General features: G+C 54.1%; 7 protein-coding genes across 7 annotated transcripts; 4 read left to right on the top strand and 3 right to left on the bottom strand.

Moving 5' to 3' along the window:
* Positions 1-87: 87 nt before the first annotated feature.
* MYCGRDRAFT_68633 (uncharacterized protein) lies at positions 88-1,091 on the top strand (the record flags this gene model as incomplete). Its single annotated transcript, XM_003855408.1, has 1 exon — positions 88-1,091. The coding sequence occupies one exon, from the start codon at positions 126-128 to the stop codon at positions 1,089-1,091; it is 966 nt and encodes a 321-aa protein (XP_003855456.1).
* A 1,005-nt stretch (positions 1,092-2,096) lies between these two features.
* Positions 2,097-3,082, top strand: MYCGRDRAFT_99195 (uncharacterized protein; the record flags this gene model as incomplete). The annotated part of the gene is made up of 2 exons (XM_003855409.1): positions 2,097-2,132; positions 2,294-3,082. 2 exons carry the CDS (start codon positions 2,097-2,099, stop codon positions 3,080-3,082), a joined length of 825 nt encoding a protein of 274 aa, XP_003855457.1.
* Positions 3,083-3,576: 494 nt separating this feature from the next.
* On the bottom strand, positions 3,577-4,497 carry MYCGRDRAFT_103329 (60S ribosomal protein L17; the record flags this gene model as incomplete). Its single annotated transcript, XM_003854983.1, has 3 exons — positions 3,577-3,922; positions 3,975-4,162; positions 4,250-4,497. 3 exons carry the CDS (start codon positions 4,464-4,466, stop codon positions 3,767-3,769), a joined length of 561 nt encoding a protein of 186 aa, XP_003855031.1.
* A 172-nt stretch (positions 4,498-4,669) lies between these two features.
* Positions 4,670-5,786, top strand: MYCGRDRAFT_99193 (rRNA 2'-O-methyltransferase fibrillarin; the record flags this gene model as incomplete). The annotated part of the gene is made up of 3 exons (XM_003855410.1): positions 4,670-4,804; positions 4,860-4,972; positions 5,028-5,786. 3 exons carry the CDS (start codon positions 4,690-4,692, stop codon positions 5,784-5,786), a joined length of 987 nt encoding a protein of 328 aa, XP_003855458.1.
* A 1,302-nt stretch (positions 5,787-7,088) lies between these two features.
* Positions 7,089-7,328, bottom strand: MYCGRDRAFT_19569 (uncharacterized protein; the record flags this gene model as incomplete). Its single annotated transcript, XM_003854982.1, has 1 exon — positions 7,089-7,328. A coding segment is annotated over one exon (240 nt), but the record flags the coding sequence as incomplete, so codon positions are not given.
* A 1,620-nt stretch (positions 7,329-8,948) lies between these two features.
* MYCGRDRAFT_99192 (uncharacterized protein) lies at positions 8,949-10,097 on the top strand (the record flags this gene model as incomplete). Its single annotated transcript, XM_003855411.1, has 2 exons — positions 8,949-9,435; positions 9,572-10,097. 2 exons carry the CDS (start codon positions 9,146-9,148, stop codon positions 10,095-10,097), a joined length of 816 nt encoding a protein of 271 aa, XP_003855459.1.
* Positions 10,098-10,370: 273 nt separating this feature from the next.
* CHS5.2 (CHS5 chitin synthase, class V) lies at positions 10,371-16,112 on the bottom strand (the record flags this gene model as incomplete). The annotated part of the gene is made up of 3 exons (XM_003854981.1): positions 10,371-11,895; positions 11,948-15,709; positions 15,832-16,112. 3 exons carry the CDS (start codon positions 16,110-16,112, stop codon positions 10,371-10,373), a joined length of 5,568 nt encoding a protein of 1,855 aa, XP_003855029.1.
* Positions 16,113-16,844: the final 732 nt, after the last annotated feature.

Below are 16,844 nucleotides of genomic sequence, written 5' to 3'. Positions count from 1 at the left end.
CGGGGTCTGTTTAGATCTACCCCGACATTCACGTCTTCGAACATCTCGACGCGACTATTTTCCTGCGCAATATTCTTTGCGCCGGCATCCCGAGAGCATCAACGCCGGCACATGCAATCGCTATCATGGCAGCGAGCACTCAGACGACGACTGCGCTGCTGACAGAGCACTTCCGCTACACTCCACTGACCCTTCTGGACGATATCATCAATACCGTGAACGAACTCGTCTTCCGCGCGGTGAATGCGATCGAAGAAGGATTTGGAGGGACAACAGCAGAACAGCTCGGCTTCACATTGGACGATAGTGTCGCCAAAGCTTTGCCCAGTGAAGCTGCTAGACGAGATGCGCTTGCAGAGTTGAAGCAAAATGAGATTGACAATGGCATCGTGAAGCTGGAGAGTTTGCTGAACGCGACGGTGGACAAGGACTTTGACAAATTCGAGATCTACACGCTGCGAAACATTCTCGCTGTCGGACACGATGAGGAGGATTTGGCGAACTGGGTACGACTGGACCACTATCAAGGCGTAGACATCGCCGGCGCGGAGAACGTCCCGTCGCCTGAGGAAGTCCAGCTTCAGCGGCGCAAGCTCAACGAGACCGCGAAACTGAACACGATGCTCAAGGCAGAGGAAGCGAAGAATGCCGCGATTCTGTCACAACTGACAACGCTGATCGGAGCCGAAGCGAAGTCGCAAGAAGGCGACGAGAGCGAATCACCCTTCGCATTCCTCAACTCTTCCGCCCAAACTGCCAACGCACAGCAACTCACCCAGGATACGCAATACGCTGTGAACCAGATTCCAGCATTACGCCGACTTTTGGACCAATTGAAAGATGCGATGCGGACGATACCTAATACACGGCAAATGCGACTTGACGATGAAGACTCCATTGAGGGCAGGAGAAGGAGATATCTACACAATCAAAGCAGGAGGGCTCTGGAGAGGAAGGGCATCGATGTGGAGGCTTCTGCTGGTGCCTCGATCGCTACTGGGAGGAAAGTGGGCCGCGATGAGCTGGAGGGTATCGAGGCTGTTGCGCAGGCGCTTGCAGGGGCTGAGAATGGAAGGTCTGGTGGTGCGTGAGGAAGGCTGAGAAATCTCATACCTACTAGGGATGCCACTTTCGACTGCCAGTGTTGCAAAGACAATGCTCTGGGAAATGGCCAATCAATTTGAGGGGTCTGAAGATGGTCCTGGGCTACGATGCCAACGAGACGAGCCATCAGGAGCCGCATCACACTCTTGTGATCAACAGGCCTCGTCGAAGAGCTTGGCACGAAGACGGCAGTAGTTGGAGATGAATCCAAAGCTGCTATGAGATTGTCAGCGATGGCTCAGAGCCTGGCCGTGGGTGCTGACGGATCATCGAATTTGATTGTCTGCCCGCCCATCTGTCCAAGCATAGAAGCCCGATGAGCAGCACACGGACGCGGTTTACCCAACTCGACGGTCGTCGACTAGATGAGATGAGGTACATGGTCACAAACCACAAGGGAGTTGTCCTAGACCGTTGCCAATCCTCTGGTCCTGTCGACCATAACGGTGAAGATTGCGGTGCTTCTTGCCTTGCAGCGACTGCGGGACCATCGCCAGGACTGCGGAAGAGGTCAGTGCAGTCAAGGGATGCTGAGGATAGAAGGCTGTGTCGGGGTTTGGTGGAAAGGAGAGGCGATGATCCCTTTGAGGCGGAGTGCTGTCTCTGCCGGCTACAGGCGAACCGTATCTGAGGATGAGCGGTCAGGACGTTGGACGAGCGTAAGGATGCAGTGTCATATTCGTGTTTGCCAGCGAGCAAACATGCATCAAGTAGCACTGAGGCACTAATTCATGAGTTTTATGGAAGCGAGGACGAATCACAATTTGTTGATAGAGCGTGTTCCGTACTTCACCCAAGCAAGGAGTAATATCAGTTCAACTTCCATGACAACCTGGAATCGTTCCAATTCACTTGACATTCAAGAGATTCCATCTTCAGGCTGTTTTGTCGGAACTGAGGCCGAGGTCCGTCCGGCTTCCCAAGTCGAATTCGGCTTTACAACGACTTCAAACTTGCTTCACAACATCGAACAGAAAGTCGACAACGCGAAGATGGTGCTGGAGGTGGTTTACGTTGTTCGTCACGGGGTGAGTTGGTGCCTTTGTCTTGTCCTTAGCGGCGGATGATTTGCCTTTGAGCATGTGATGAAGGGACTTTGCCAGATGGGGCAGTCGCGGCAGCACATTTACCGACTAGAGCTCGCCCAACTCGTGCGCATATTCATTACCCGGGACTGACATTCACACAGTACAGGAGCAACTGGTCCGTAGATCCTTCAACTGGCCACTACGACTCGAACATCCCCTCGCCGACTGGAATCGTTGCAGACCCAGCCTTGGCTAGCTACGGCGTTGCCCAGGCGAAGCAGCTCGGAAAGCATCTGATCTCGCTCTCGCCACCGGTGGACAAGATCTACAGCTCACCTTTCTATCGCTGCATCCAAACACTGCAACCATTCACGACGGAGCTCAGCAAGATAGACCCCAAGAAGGCCACTATCAACCTCGAGCGTGGTGTGGGCGAGTTCTACGGCCAGGCACGCTTCGACCACCCTTCACCAGCTACCATCGAAGTCCTGAACGAGCATTTCCCGAATCTTCAGCAAGACCGAGAAGCCATCATCGTACCGAGCACCAAAGGCGAAAGCATCCCACAACTCCACGACCGCGTGGCATACTGTCTTTCGCATCTCATCGCCGCGGCGGATGCAGATCCCAATGGTCCCAAAGCAATCCTGATATGCTCGCATGCCGCAGCCATGATCGCCATCGGCCGCGTGCTGACCGGAAACATGCCTGAGGACGACACCGCCGAGGACTTCAATTGCTTCACCGCCAGCTTCAGCAAGTTCGTGCGTCGTGGCAAGGCTCAGGAGAACCCAGACTTCTCCGCAGTAAAAGGCAGCTGGGATCCCGCCGTGGCGGAGAAGGTACCGGATGTGAAGTGGAGAGGCGGTGCCGGTGTTGGCGGAGGATGGGAATGCGAGGTCAATGGCGACTGCTCCTTCCTGGATGGTGGAGAAGAGAGAGGCTGGTAAGCACATTCCCCTTTCCTATTCACATTCATGCCCGCGAGCACATTGCTTTCTTGCTTTTGTTGGTTTCACTTACCAGTATTGTCTGATTCACAGGACGTTCGCAATGGAGGCGCAGCAAGCAGGCAAAGTCACGGGTGCTTCAGTCTGATGACATGAGGGCATTCAGCTGTGCTTTCGGTGCAATAACTTCGACAGCGCAGAGGCTTACATGTAGCTCGTCCAACAGGCATTTCACCGGTGACGAGAGCTTTCTGGACGATCCAAACGGATACGGATACATTGCGCCGAATTACGAGAGCGAGTCGAAAATGACTCCGTTGAGTCAGGGCGCAGGCAAGGGAATTAAAGATAGAAATCAAAATTCACGATTATGAGCTGAGCGTGCATGAGCATTGCATGGGACGGAGCACTTCAATGCATTAAACGCACTTCGCTTGAATGTTGATAGAGCAGGTGAGATATGACAGTCGTCCACAGAAGCATGGCATTTGAAATCGTTGTAGACGGCTTTTTGATTCGTCCGAGAGAGACACTGCTGCGGAAGGCAGGAGCAGATCGCTTTCTGCGTGAGCGTATTGGCACCATGCGTCTTTTGCAATACCCTTTCCTGATCGCTATCATGAGCGAATTGCGTGCGCCAAACCCGATCCGAATGTGAACTCCACTTTCCAATGCGACACTCCCCTATGCGGCGGCGATAGCCTTGCGAGTACGCTGGGCGCGTTGTCGGGAGTTCAGGTGAGCCTGGCGGGCGAGAGTGTCTGGGGCCTTCTGGACGACCTCCTCGCCCTCGGTGAGGATCAACTCGATGTGGCATGGGTTGGACATGTATGGGTTGATCTGAGATTGATGTTAGCACAATGCGACACGGCCCAGACCACGAGAATCGTACTCTTCCGTGAGCGCGGTATGTGCGGCGGCGCTGCTTTGGTGCCTGGTTGACCTGAATGTGCTTCACAATCAAGTTGCTGGTGTCCAGACCCTTGGTGTCGGCGTTGGCCTCGGCGTTCTTGAGGAGCGACGAGAGAAACTCGGCGCTCTTGACGGGCCAGCGAGCCTTGCTCACACCGAACTGCTTGCCTGTGACAAAGTCTCAGTATATGGTATCCTCCTATGCATCCTCGCACATGGCTGGCCTCATCTCTCAACGATGGGCTGCGTACGCACCTTGGGCAGTACGGCCAGTGCTCCCGGCATATCTCCTCATTGGCACAGCCTCGCTCTTCTCCTGGACGTTCTGGAGGTAGGTGAGGGCGCGCTGAAGCTTCCAGCCGTTGATGGCCTGGGCGGTCTCGCGAGTATTCTTGAAGCTGACTCTCAGGTAAGAGCCACGAGCGCGGGCGCTCTTAGCGGATTCGATCTCGGTCGCAGCGTAGCGGACCATTTTGGCGGATGTGTGGGCGAGAGAATGGTATTCAACCTTGTCGACGTTCAAATTCTGAATTCGGGCATCTGCGAAATGGAGTGTTCCTGCCCTCGCGCCGCAGCTTGGCAACGGCTGATCCCGAAGCTAGCGAAGCTGTTCGAGAAAATCTATCTCCACGAATTTGCTTGAGCCAGATGGATGAGCTTCACCAACATCGCAACAAACCACACATATCAACAACATGGCATTCACTCCAAGAGGTGGTGCGCGCGGGGGTGGTGACAGAGGTGGAAGAGGTGGATTCGCCCCCCGCGGCAGAGGAGGCTCCGATCGTGGTGGCAGAGGCGGAGGCAGAGGTATGCACATGACAAGAGCTTTTCCAGTTGTACAACACGCATTGACTCTCTTCAGGCGGCTTCGGCGACCGTGGAGGGCGTGGTGGAGGACGAGGCGCCCCGCGCGGACGTGGAGGCGACCGGGGACGTGGTAGAGGAGGTGGCCGAGGCGGCGCTGCTGGCGCAAAGGTACAATTCTTCAAGAGCTTTCGGGAGCAGAGTGGTGCATACTAACACACAATAGGGTGGTCAAAAGGTCGTCGTCGAGCCTCACAGACACGCCGGTGTCTTCGTCGCACGTGGAAAGGAAGATTTGCTCGTCACCAAGAACCTGACACCGGGCGAGGCTGTCTACGGCGAGAAGCGCATCTCCATCGAAACACCCAATGCTGTCTCTGGTGCTGCCACCGGTGCCAACAGCGATGCGCCCGCCGCCGCAAAGACCGAGTACCGCGTTTGGAACCCTTTCCGCTCCAAGCTGGCGGCCGGTATCCTGGGTGGTATGGACGACATTCACATGAAGCCTGGTAGCAAGGTTCTCTACCTTGGTGCTGCCTCTGGAACATCCGTCTCTCACGTCGCTGACATTGTCGGCCCAACTGGAACCGTCTTCGCCGTCGAATTCTCCCACCGCTCCGGCCGTGATCTGATCAACATGGCTACCCACCGCACGAACGTCATTCCAATCATCGAGGATGCTCGTCACCCGCTCAAGTACCGCATGCTCGTCAGCATGGTCGACTGCATCTTCGCCGACGTTGCTCAACCCGATCAGGCTCGTATCGTCGGGCTCAACGCACATCAGTTCCTCAAGGTTGGTGGAGGTGTTGTCGTCTCCATCAAGGCCAACTGTATCGACAGCACAGCCGCACCTGAAGCAGTCTTTGCCCGCGAAGTCGTCAAGCTCAGAGAGGAGCGTATCAAGCCAAAGGAGCAGCTTACTCTGGAGCCTTTCGAGAGAGATCACGCCATGGTTGTCGGTGTTTACCAACGCTCGCAGTAAAGAGCCGTGCAACGACAGGGAACGGGTGATGGCAAGGGAAAAGGATACTACAAAGATCTGGGCGCGGCGTTCTGCGGCGTATGTGGCGCTGTCTGGGCATTGATGAGATGGCTTCTGGTGCGGCTCAATGAAAGCCAATTGTTCTGTTTTGTTTAGACTGTCACGAATGTACAGCATATTACTCATTCAACCTCATTCCCTCAACATTCGATGCTCACGTGCACTGCGCTGATGACTTGTCACAGTTGGCATCGCATGCCTAATGATTCACGATGAACATGACTAGCGACGGACAGGAGAATGATCTCGCAACCAGTGCCTCGATGGATGTGCAGTATGCGACTGTATGTACAGAACGTCACGAAGCAAGTCTAGAATTACTTACCTATCTACCTTCTAGGCTTTGCCCTGACTCCTCAATCTCCTCGTTGGCGAAGTCGCGCTCTCAGCACTGTTGCCCTTTTGAGCCGACAGGCGGGTGGATCGCCTTGTGAAGGAGGCCTGCCTTGGCGTACGATCGGCGTCTGTACCCTGGCCCTGCTGCATATTCCAGTCTCCACCGATATCCAGCGGGTTGTCTATGTTCCAAAATTCATCGCCCAACTCGGTACTGAGCCCGTCTCCGTTCGCGAGATCGCCGGTCGCGAACATCTGGGCCATCGGGGTCAACTGGAAATCAGCCGGGTTCTGTGGTCTTGCTGAGAGAACCGTCTCGCGAGGCCGAGTGGAGAATGGAGATGGATAACCATACAGTTCTCCTCCTTCTACACCGGTGTTGGAGAAGTCGAAGGGCATCTCCTCTGGAAGCATGTCGCGTTCGTACCCTGTGCCTGGATGCTGGCTTGTAGTAAAGGGTCCAAATGATGTATCGTATCCATTCCCAGCGGCCATGCTTTGCGCGAAGTATCCTTGCGTCGTGTCGGACTGGATGTTCATGGACCACTCGCCGCTGTAATCTCCAAACTGACCCGCCTGATGGCGGTCGTTCGTATAGTCAAGCATGAGTTGAGGCTGACCGGAGCGAGATGATCCTGCGATGCGCTTGGGAGTCGATTGTAGCTCACCGAACGAGGCCTTGCGCTTGCGCGAAGCTTCAGGCACCGGAATGCCATAATTGACGTTGAACCCTCCGTTCGTCTTGTCGACTTTCTTGGCTGTCTTCTTCTTGGGCTGCTTGGTCACACGTTGCGACGACGCTTCATTTTCGCTCTCTGCCTCGACCCTTTCTCGCTTGGCTTCATTCGCTTCATAGGCACCGCAAGTACATTCTTCACTGCCCCACTTCTTGTCGTTTTTCCCACCCGGCTTATACTTGTAATGAGGATGCCTTTCGGCGTGCTTCAGCTTGACCTCGTCGGCCAGATCAGTCCAGTACTTCCGGGTCTGTGGGGGTAGCTGAACCCACATCGCACCAATTACTTTTGATAAGTTGGTCGAATCCTGATTTTTCTTGAGCTGCTTCTCGACGGCCTTCTGTACATGCTGGCGGTAGAGCATGAAGTTGTTCATGGGTCGTTTGGTATGCTCTTCGGCGTTGGTCTGGCAAGCACACCCCTGAGCGAGAGAGACCTTTTTCGCTCGCTTACCATTATGCTTGGGCTGCGGTTTGGGCGCTGCAGCATTATTAGCGGCATTCTGGCCCACGTCTTGGAACTGACGAAAGGGGAGTTGAGTATCGTAAGCCTGGAAAGGGGCTCGCGAAATAGCATATGGCTGCTGCTGCTGCTGCTGCTGCTGAGGTACTGGGACTGGGTAGACCCAAGTCGAAGTTGCGCTATCCCACACTGCCTGAAGAGGGGGAGGTGGAGGGCCAGGTTGCGGCACGTTCAACACGTACTCGTTGTTGGAGTCAACCGGGCCCATGAAGGTTGTTTGTGGTTGCGGCGCGCCAGCGGTGGAAGCCATGAGCAATGCAAAATCTGCATCGTCTAATGGCTCGCCATTTATTTCCCAGTCATTGTTATCCACATTCATCATGAGTTGATCTGTTGCGTTGCTTGTGTCGGTATCACTATCGTACATGTTCGTGCCTCCATAGTTTCCCCATCCATTGGGACCGTTGGAGAAGTTGTGCTCCATTCTCGTTTGCGATATCTTGTATCGTTGTCAACAGTATCCAGACTGTATAGAATCGGTGTCTTGGGAAGAGACGGAATATTCAGCGTACCAGACGCTTGTTCGTTGAAGGGCTGAAGTGTATGAAGGGGGCGACAGGGAATTTTGCGAGAGGAGGAAAGGCATTGTATGCAGAGCATCTTCGAGTTGTTTATAATGAGCATGGTCTTTGTCCCTTTCATCGCAGAAATGAGTACTCGAGGTCAAAGGGAAAACTAATCTCGAGGAATAGCATGAAGGACAAAGACGAGAAGGGACAGGATTAGCCCAGTTCGTCGTCAGTAAGCACAAAGACGACACGGAGAACATTAGAGCCATCGTGGAGAAACAATGCGTTGTAGCAAAAGCAATAAGGCTTCCTTCAGGCCTTGGCGGACAATACCATTCAGTGATTGCGAGTTACCTCCCAAACGTGAATCTTGAACCTCATGCATTCTCGAGAGCCACTGGCGAGTATCCACGGCTTGAAGACTTCGTAGAGAATCCATCAGCTATTGTATCAGCTGCCGCGTACGTGGCTGTTGGATGATGCATTCAGAACTCGATCGAATGGTATCGCTCAGATGGGCTCGGGAAAGGTCGAGGTCGTGCATCGTGGGCATGGAGCATATCTTTGTACGCGGAGGAGAAACATCAAAATGTGAGACGGGGGAAGTTGTCGTACGTGGGAGGAGGTAGTCAAGCTGTGAGGTTGGTCTTCCTCGCTCCTGCAGAGTCCCGCCATCTCTAGCCTCGCGCTAGGATGATTCCGCACTCGCGCGAGAGCACGTGAAAGCAAAGCTGACACCCCACTTCCATGTTCCCCTCACTCTGCCGCCATCGTACGAAAGCCGAAGCACGTTGTTTTGTACCGTCCGGGCTTGTCGGCTACATCGCTGTGGAATCCTTTCCGGAGGATCGCAGGAGCTCGGAAGGAGCTTGGAAGGGTCCTGCGTTCGCCATGTGGCTCCCTGAGCGATCGCGCGGTGCTGACTCTGCTGCGATATGTCAACCTTGCCCATTTATATTGTAGGTCCTCCTTTCACCCTCCTTCACACCTTGTTCCCTTTCCAAGCCACGAGAAGCAGTGACCAGTATTGCCTTGGACGATCGACTGGCAAGCTAGCAACCCTTGTCTCGCTCCTCTACGATATACCTTCCCACGACCATCCTCCCAGTCTGTTCCACAAGTCTACCTGCTCTCCGGTCTCGCTCTCATCATATCTGACGCATTCCTTCCTCGATCCTCGACTTAATCGCCCACCATGCCTGGCCGCCTCCAGGACCGCATTGCCCTGATCACCGGCTCCTCCTCCGGAATCGGCCGAGCGACCGCCATCCTCTACGCCTCCGAAGGCGCCAAGCTCGTCTGCGCCGACCTGAACGAAGGCACCTGGCGTGAAGCCGCTCCCTCGGACGAGTCAAACGGTCCCACGCACGAGCGAATCGAGCAAAATGGCGGCGAAGCCATCTTCGTCAAGACGGACGTCTCGGACCCAAAGTCCGTTGAAGCAGCTGTAGCAGCTGCTGTGGAGGAGTTTGGGCGATTGGACATGTAAGCGGACATCACATGTTGGAGCTGGAGAGCAGGATACCTGCGAGGAAGCCTGAGGAATTCTCGGGCTATGACAGGGCCTTGTGGCTACAACCAATCTCTTAGACATGGCTGACCTTCCATTCTCTCATTGCAGCATGATCAACAATGCCGGCTTCGCAATGGAGTCCCGCACGCCCGGGCCCATCTGGGAACTGAGTACAGACCTCTTTCACAAAACCGCGTCTGTCAACATAAATGGAGTATTTTACGGCGTCAAGTATGCTGCGGCTCAAATGATCAAGCAAGACCCGCTCGCAAATGGCGACAGAGGCGTCATCCTCAATGCTGCCAGCGTGCTTGGACTGGTCGGCTCCGAGGGCGCAGCGGCGTACTGTACATCCAAGGGCGCGGTCGCGAACATGACACGAGCTGCAGCTATGGATTGTGCTCCAAAGGGGATAAGAGTCAACGCTGTCAACCCTGGATATATTGAAACGCACATGACAGACCCGGTACTGGAGAATGCCCAAGCGAAGCAATTTGTCGATTCAATGCATCCACTTCGTGGAGTGGGAAAACCGATGGACATTGCTCGCGCCTACCTTTTCCTCGCCTCAGATGATGCAAATTGGATGACGGGAGTGAACATGCCGGTAGACGGAGGGTACACGGCAAGATGAACGAATTCGCAAATGGCTTATAGAGAGGCGAGCATTCCGTCGACGGAGTCTACACGGCAAGATGAGACAGAAGATGACTTGTGAAGAGGTGAATGGGTTCAGTAGAGGCATCAATACGGCATTATTACTGTCTGTTCAAAGCTGTACACAATGCTATCACAGTGTCGTTCTGTTTCGTTCATGGTTCTTCCTTTTATCCAACCCGGAACCCATCATTCCAATCCTACATCCCCTCAAACGCCGCAAAAAGCAAACCCCTATTCGTTTCATTCCTCAAAGCTGACCACTGAGAATCGCCTCAGTCGCACTACCAATATACTGTCTCCTCGAATCCATTGGCACGCCAAAGCGTCGTTCCAGCTCGGCCTTGATACTCTTCTTTGTCACGGTCATAAGATCCGCAGTAGCGAGAATCTCGCGAATCTCCGCCAAAATGGCATCATCGTTGGGCATGTCCGACATGTCGATATCGCTGGCGGAGTAGTCCCGCTGCTGCATGCCCATGCCGTTGTCCGACGTCAGGAGCGACATCCGAGAGCCGTTGTGCGGCATATGCGGTACGCTGAGGGTGCTCATGTTATGTTGGCTCATGGCGTACCCATACTCAGATGCGGCAGGGTGCCAGCTCTTGGTGCCGTAGCTGATACCCGACATCTCAGACTGAGCGTCATCGCGGGTTTGAGCGTCCCACAGCTCAGCTTGGTACTCCTCCCATTTCTTGCGAGGGATGTCATCCGGGTTGAATTTGCCTTCGTCGCTAACGAGAATCTGCTTGCCCTTTTCGCCGGTCACCATGCGGGTGTTGCCCCAGGAGAAGTCGTCCATGTTCCAGAACGCGATCAGGGGCAAGCAAAAGGAGAAGATGGGTGTAGCGAGGATGTAGATGATCATCCAGCCTACCATTTCCCATTTGCGGCGTACGATGAAGATGATAGCTTGAAGACCGTAGATGGCTGCGATGAGAATGAAGGCGGTGGTTGCGGTCGAGGCTGGGTTGGTCGCCACTTGAACGATCAGGTAGACGATATATCCAACAATGACAGGCTGCACAATCGTGGACAGTAAATCGAGGAACACCACGAATCTCATGCTGAAACAGCAGAAACCGCAGAGTTGCTGGAGCGGAATGACTTCGATCAGGTTGTGGACGGTACTGTTGATCCATCGGCGACGTTGCGACATGAACACGGCCCAGCTATCCGGTGCAATCGTCCAGGCATGAGCGCGCATGATATACTTCGTCTTGTACTTGGAGTGATATTTCATCAGAAGAGTGGTGAGGAATCTGTCTTCTCCGAGGTGGAGCAGATTCTTCATGTGCAGCGTATCGACACGAGTCTCGGAGTAGTCGTTAACAATCTCGCGGGACACGAAAAGAGGCTTTCCGGTCTCGGCAGCTCGGATGCGGTACATTGTAAAGCAACCTGGCAAACAAGTGACGGACCCGAAGAGCGACTCGAAGGCCTTGGTGAGGTTGTGCGAGATGTAGTACTCGTATACTTGCATCATGGTGATGAAGGAAGCCTTAGCGTTGGTGAGGGCAGTTTCACCGCACACGGCAATGATCTTGGTGTCGTTGATCATGGCGGACACAAAGCGGGTACAGGAATCCGGCGCAACGACCGTATCGGCATCGATTTGCAGCAAGAACTCGTAGAAGGTCGGATTCACGCCGATCACGTTCCGAATCTGGTGGTGTAGTTCGAGCTCGAGCGGAGTCATGGCCAAGTTGTAGTGGACGCGATTGAGGAAGCGCATGAGGATCATCTGGGAATCACGCTTGCCACGGTTGCCGGGTCTAAAAATTTCAGTCAGCGGTGATTGCAGACCAACAATCAGAATATGCTTACCTCGAAACTTCACTGGGCTTGCCGACCTTCACGACGACGATGAAGGGCACAATATGACCTTGCACCTCGTACAATCCGGAATACACTTTGCCCATGTTGTGTTGCTTCTGCCCCTCGCCCAGCGATTCGAAGCTCAAAGGCTCGGGATCAACGGTCTCTGGAACTCCAAGAATGTCAAGAACGATGCGCGGCGTCGGTCTGTCGTTTCCTTGCCCGATAATCATTCCGTCACAGATGACGAACAGAAGTTTGCGCTTATCATCATACCTGGTACGAGCGGCAGAATCGAGAGCACGGCGGAGAGAGTCCTCATCTTCTGTGTAAGCTGGCACAGTGCAGATAATGAACTTGTCGAGGTTTTCGGGAATGTTCTTCTTGCCGAACTGCAGTGCTGCCAGAAACTTGAAGCAAATCACCGAGACCAGCATGATAGACACGGCCAGCAGAATGTACTTCGCGAACTGACACTTTGGACTGTCTCGAGTGTCCAGTTGGCCAACGTAGAATAAGTTATCAAGGCAGATCTGCATCCGGTCACGGAGGCCGGTGTCAATATTCAACGCGTCCCAGTATTTGGTAACGTCTTCGCCAGAACGCTGTGAGAAGAGATCTACCACGCGGCTGTCCATGAAGTTGGAGTCCGGAAGCGTGTCAGGTCGTTCCTCGCCCGGCGGGTACTGTGGTGCTCGTCCACCAGCAATATAATCGGTGAAGTCGTAGACGCGGTTGTTGATGTACGCCACTTGGTTCGACTTCTTCGCAAGGGTCTTGAGGTATTGAGGTGAATAGCCAACGCTTCCTTTCCAGTAGTGTCCCCGCAGGAAAATCATCTGTTCGGTGAACCATGCTGGACGAGAGTCGTTAGTTGCCCAACGGAAGTCGTGGTACTGTGCGTTGTTATCGGTGGTGCTGATCAAGTTCTGTCCAGTATAGTTGCGGTTCTGATAGTTGAGCTGGACAGCTGCGTCAATCGTTCCGTCGGGATCGGTCCCTTGACACATTGCCGAGACCTGAACGGGGAAAAGGTTGGTGGCATCGGTACCGGCGTACTTCTCGAGCGCAGAAGCTGGCACGATGGATGGGTAGTGCTGAGGGATAAACGCGCCCAGGTCGAAGACGTTTCCACGGATGGCAACATACGCGTCCGAGTTCTTCCCATCGTATGAGGTCAACTCGGACGGGCTGAACACGTGCTGCGTCGGACAGATGATACGCGGAAATCCGACCATGAAGAAGACGACGAAGGCGCAGGACAGCCAGATGATGAAGTTGATGGCAACCTTCTCTCTCCATGCCATGCGAATGTCCTGGCGGGGCATGCGACCGATGATCCGGATGGCCCAGTCCGGACACCACCATGTGAGGACATAAACAAGGACAAGCCACCTCACGCGGCTGGCAGACTTCGGGCGCTCCTCGATGGGCGTGGTTGTGACTTCATTGCCCTTTTCGGCCAGCTCCTCCCGGGTTTCCAGATTACGGAACATGTCGCCTTCTCGCAAGGCGGATGCGCCGGCGTCGCTCTTTGCATCCATATCTCTGCTACCAAAGTAGCCTGCAGCTTTGTCGTCTGAGTAGATAGCAGAGCCAGGGGTTTGTAAGAGATGGACCTTGGACTCGCCAAACCCTCTCTTACCGTCCATTGGAGTAAGCGATTCGGGGTTGTTGAAAGGATTCTCGTCCGATGGAGGCATCGGAACGACTCCAAGATCACCTGCACGAACGATCTGTCGCCAACAGCGCTCGCTAAGAAATACGCCGGTGCTTCCTACACGAGCCTCGTTTTTCGGCCAGCTCTTTTCATCCAATATCATCTCAGCCTTTTCACGCTCGGACCCGACAACCGACACTTCGCCCTCAGCAGAGCCCAAGAACTCACCAAACGGCATGAAAATGCTGAAATCTGCATTCTTCAAGCGCTGCGAAAGTTCTGCAATGCCGAGGGTCTGAATTTGCTGACGCACACACTTGCTGTCGAATTGGTTTGCGATTCGTCTGTCGTTGGGCTTGAGACAGAAGAAGAAGTATGGGTTGGTGTTAGGCGCGGTCAGCGACTTGTTGATGTTGTCGAGGGACGACAAGAATTGTGCAGATGCACCTTGCTGTGTATCTGCTGACTTCGGGTTGTGCCGGTGACGAGATACGCTTCGAGCGCGGCCTTCGTCACTGTCCTTCTCCTCGTCAATATCGCCGCCACGTCGGGAGCCGAATCTACCGGCCTTACCACCTCTGCGACGAGCCATGCTTGGCATGCGAGATGGTTTCGATGCAACGGAAGCTTGCTGCACGGCGTTGCGGTCATCCGGGTGAACGACCTTGTTGAGGGCCTCTTGACCGAAGAGCTCAGCAACAAAAGGACTGCTTGATGAATTCACGAGGTTCATCAAGTCGCCCGATATGACCTCTCCGTTTTCCTCCAGTAGCCCATCAACGGGGTATTTGACTTCGCCAGCAAAGTGCTTAACCGTAAAGATCTGTGAAGTGTTTTGTGTGGCGAAGTTGGCTCCTGGCAATTGGACGGTGCCGCTTGTAACCTCGATGGCCGGGTTCTTCCCCTCAAATCGCTTCCTCAGAGAGTCAGCAAGCTGCAGATCAGTCTTCCCGCGCCTCATCTGGTCGTCCAGAATGCTCAAAAGACCATTGCCGGGCTTGAGAAGGCCTTTGACAGCGTCGCTGTTGTCGAAGTAACTGGTGAGTGGCACCTGTACTTCTTCTGTCTCGAGCAATTCCGCCTTGCGTTCGAAGAAGCTCTGCAAACAGAAGTTGTACAGGCATTCGGTGGCGGCGTTGTTGAGGAGTTGGTCAAGAACGCTGCCAGTAGAAGAGGTATCCGCAAATCCGGGGAAATCCACAACGGAAATGGTGTTCGCGACAGCTTCCTCGACCGCACAAGTTTTTTGGTTGATCTTCTCCATAACAAGAGCGACCAGCAGGCTGTAGAGAGTACGTGCAAGCTCATCGGCGTTTTCACGAGCACCCTTGGGATCCAGCATGATCGTCACACGCTCTCGGCGGAGCATCTTAGTCCGATAGCCCAAAGACTGCTCCAAGGTCCTGTCGCCCACACCAAGGAACGCTGCAATCATGGAAAGCACGTCCTTGTTCTTCACGACCGTAATCTCCTCGCCACCTTCATGACCGTATCCGCCACTCTCATCAGGAGCCGGTGTCGTCGACTGAGATGTCATGAACTCCAATTGACCGATGTGCAAAATGGCCGCAAGAATCTCGCACATGTGAGCAATCTCCTCTCTGGGGAATTCCAAGTTGCGCAAGGCTGTCTTGAAGTGCTGGAAGCCTTCCGCATCGTTAATGCCAACTTTCAGCTGCGACGGATGCCCCAGGTATCGCCATCTCTTTTGTGTTCCCAATGACGACCGGTTCCCAGTTCCAGCTGTGATTCCCGTATTGAGACCCAGATGCTCTTTCTCATCGTCCGACGTTCCAGCTAGGAGGTAGTACAGAACGTGAAAGTTGCGTTCTCCGGGAGGGACGGTGGCGACACGGCTGCGTTCGAGTCTGTGATCGAGCACCTTGCCTCCGATGAGGGTCGGGTGAAGGGACGAGCCGGTGTCATATTGCAGTTCGAAGAACAAGCCGGCCTTGGAGGCTGTTGGTGCGGTGACGGATTTTGTGGTTGTAAGGCTGTCAAATACAAAAGCCGCGAAGGAGAGCTTCTTGGAGAGTGGTGTCGAGGAGTATTGTAGCAGAGATGATAGTAGATGTGATCGAATGGTAGTCTTTCCTGTGCCAGATTCGCCTCTGTATAAAAGTTAGTCCGTAATCGGGCTCAGCATTCTGCGTGGCAGATCTTCGACTCTTCTTCCATGATTCCCTCCCATGAATTATCCTTCAGCACACCCAACACACAAGTGCGGACTTACAGAAATATAGCAGCCTGATTCTCCTGTCGATGTCCAAGGCGCGCCCACATTCTGCTCGCGAGCTCTTCAGCAGCGCCCATGGCGCTGCCATCCTTGCCGCCATTGGGTCCTTTGGCAGAGTTAGTGTAGGTGTTGACGGCGATGTATCCTTGAGTAGACAGAGTCGAAATCGGTAGATGGCTGTGGTAGCGCGACGCAATGTGACTTGTTATGCCCGTGTCGCTCATCGCTGGCGCGGGCAGAGCCGCTAGATTCTGCTGCGTAGTCGGAGCGGACGACATGTTTGCTCGACAAGGGCCTTGAAGGCCGGTGACGGTGGTAGAAACTGCAGCACGGCGTGGCGTCGCCGGGCGGGTAGCGAACGTGAGGTCGAAAGCGGCGAAGCGAAGGCGAGGATAATTGGTGGAAGGACTTGCCCTGGCACTCCCGAATTTCGATCGAACGAAGGACTAAGATTCCTAAGGATTCCGACTGTTTGCCTTCCCAAGCGAGTGAGAGCAGGCAAAGCTGGAGGGGTGGGCGAGATGTTCAAAACACGCTCGACAGTGATGCGTATTCGAGAAACAACAGAATCGAATGTGGTGAGGTGGAGAACAAGGAGGAGGCGTTGTACAGGGACCTATTCGGGTAGAGCCCACGCTACTGCAAGGCCGATTGAAAATAAGTTCTCTGGTTGTCGTTTTACGAATCCACGCGGAAGGTTCTTTTAGGGTCTTCACAATACTGTAGTTACTCGATCATGCCCTGCTCTGTCTCTATACAATGCACTGCCATCACGCTCGTTGTCGAGACACGATCTGCTCGTGTTCATGCGCCTAGCGAATGGCTGTAACAGATGCACAGCTGCACAGCTGGTCGTTGAGACAACCCTTATAGTTTACGCTAGTGGCGATGCATAGCCGCCAATCGGAGCCGCGAATTCTTCTTCAAATGTATATTTTCCTGTATAAGGGTAAGGACAATCAATTCGTACTCATTCAATGTTGGCTATTCGGGCTCTTCCACACTCCGAG

The sequence above is a fragment of the Zymoseptoria tritici genome, chromosome 2, assembly GCF_000219625.1.
Source record: "Zymoseptoria tritici IPO323 chromosome 2, whole genome shotgun sequence".
NCBI lineage: Eukaryota > Fungi > Ascomycota > Dothideomycetes > Mycosphaerellales > Mycosphaerellaceae > Zymoseptoria > Zymoseptoria tritici.
This window is presented reverse-complemented; position numbering and strand designations above follow the sequence as displayed.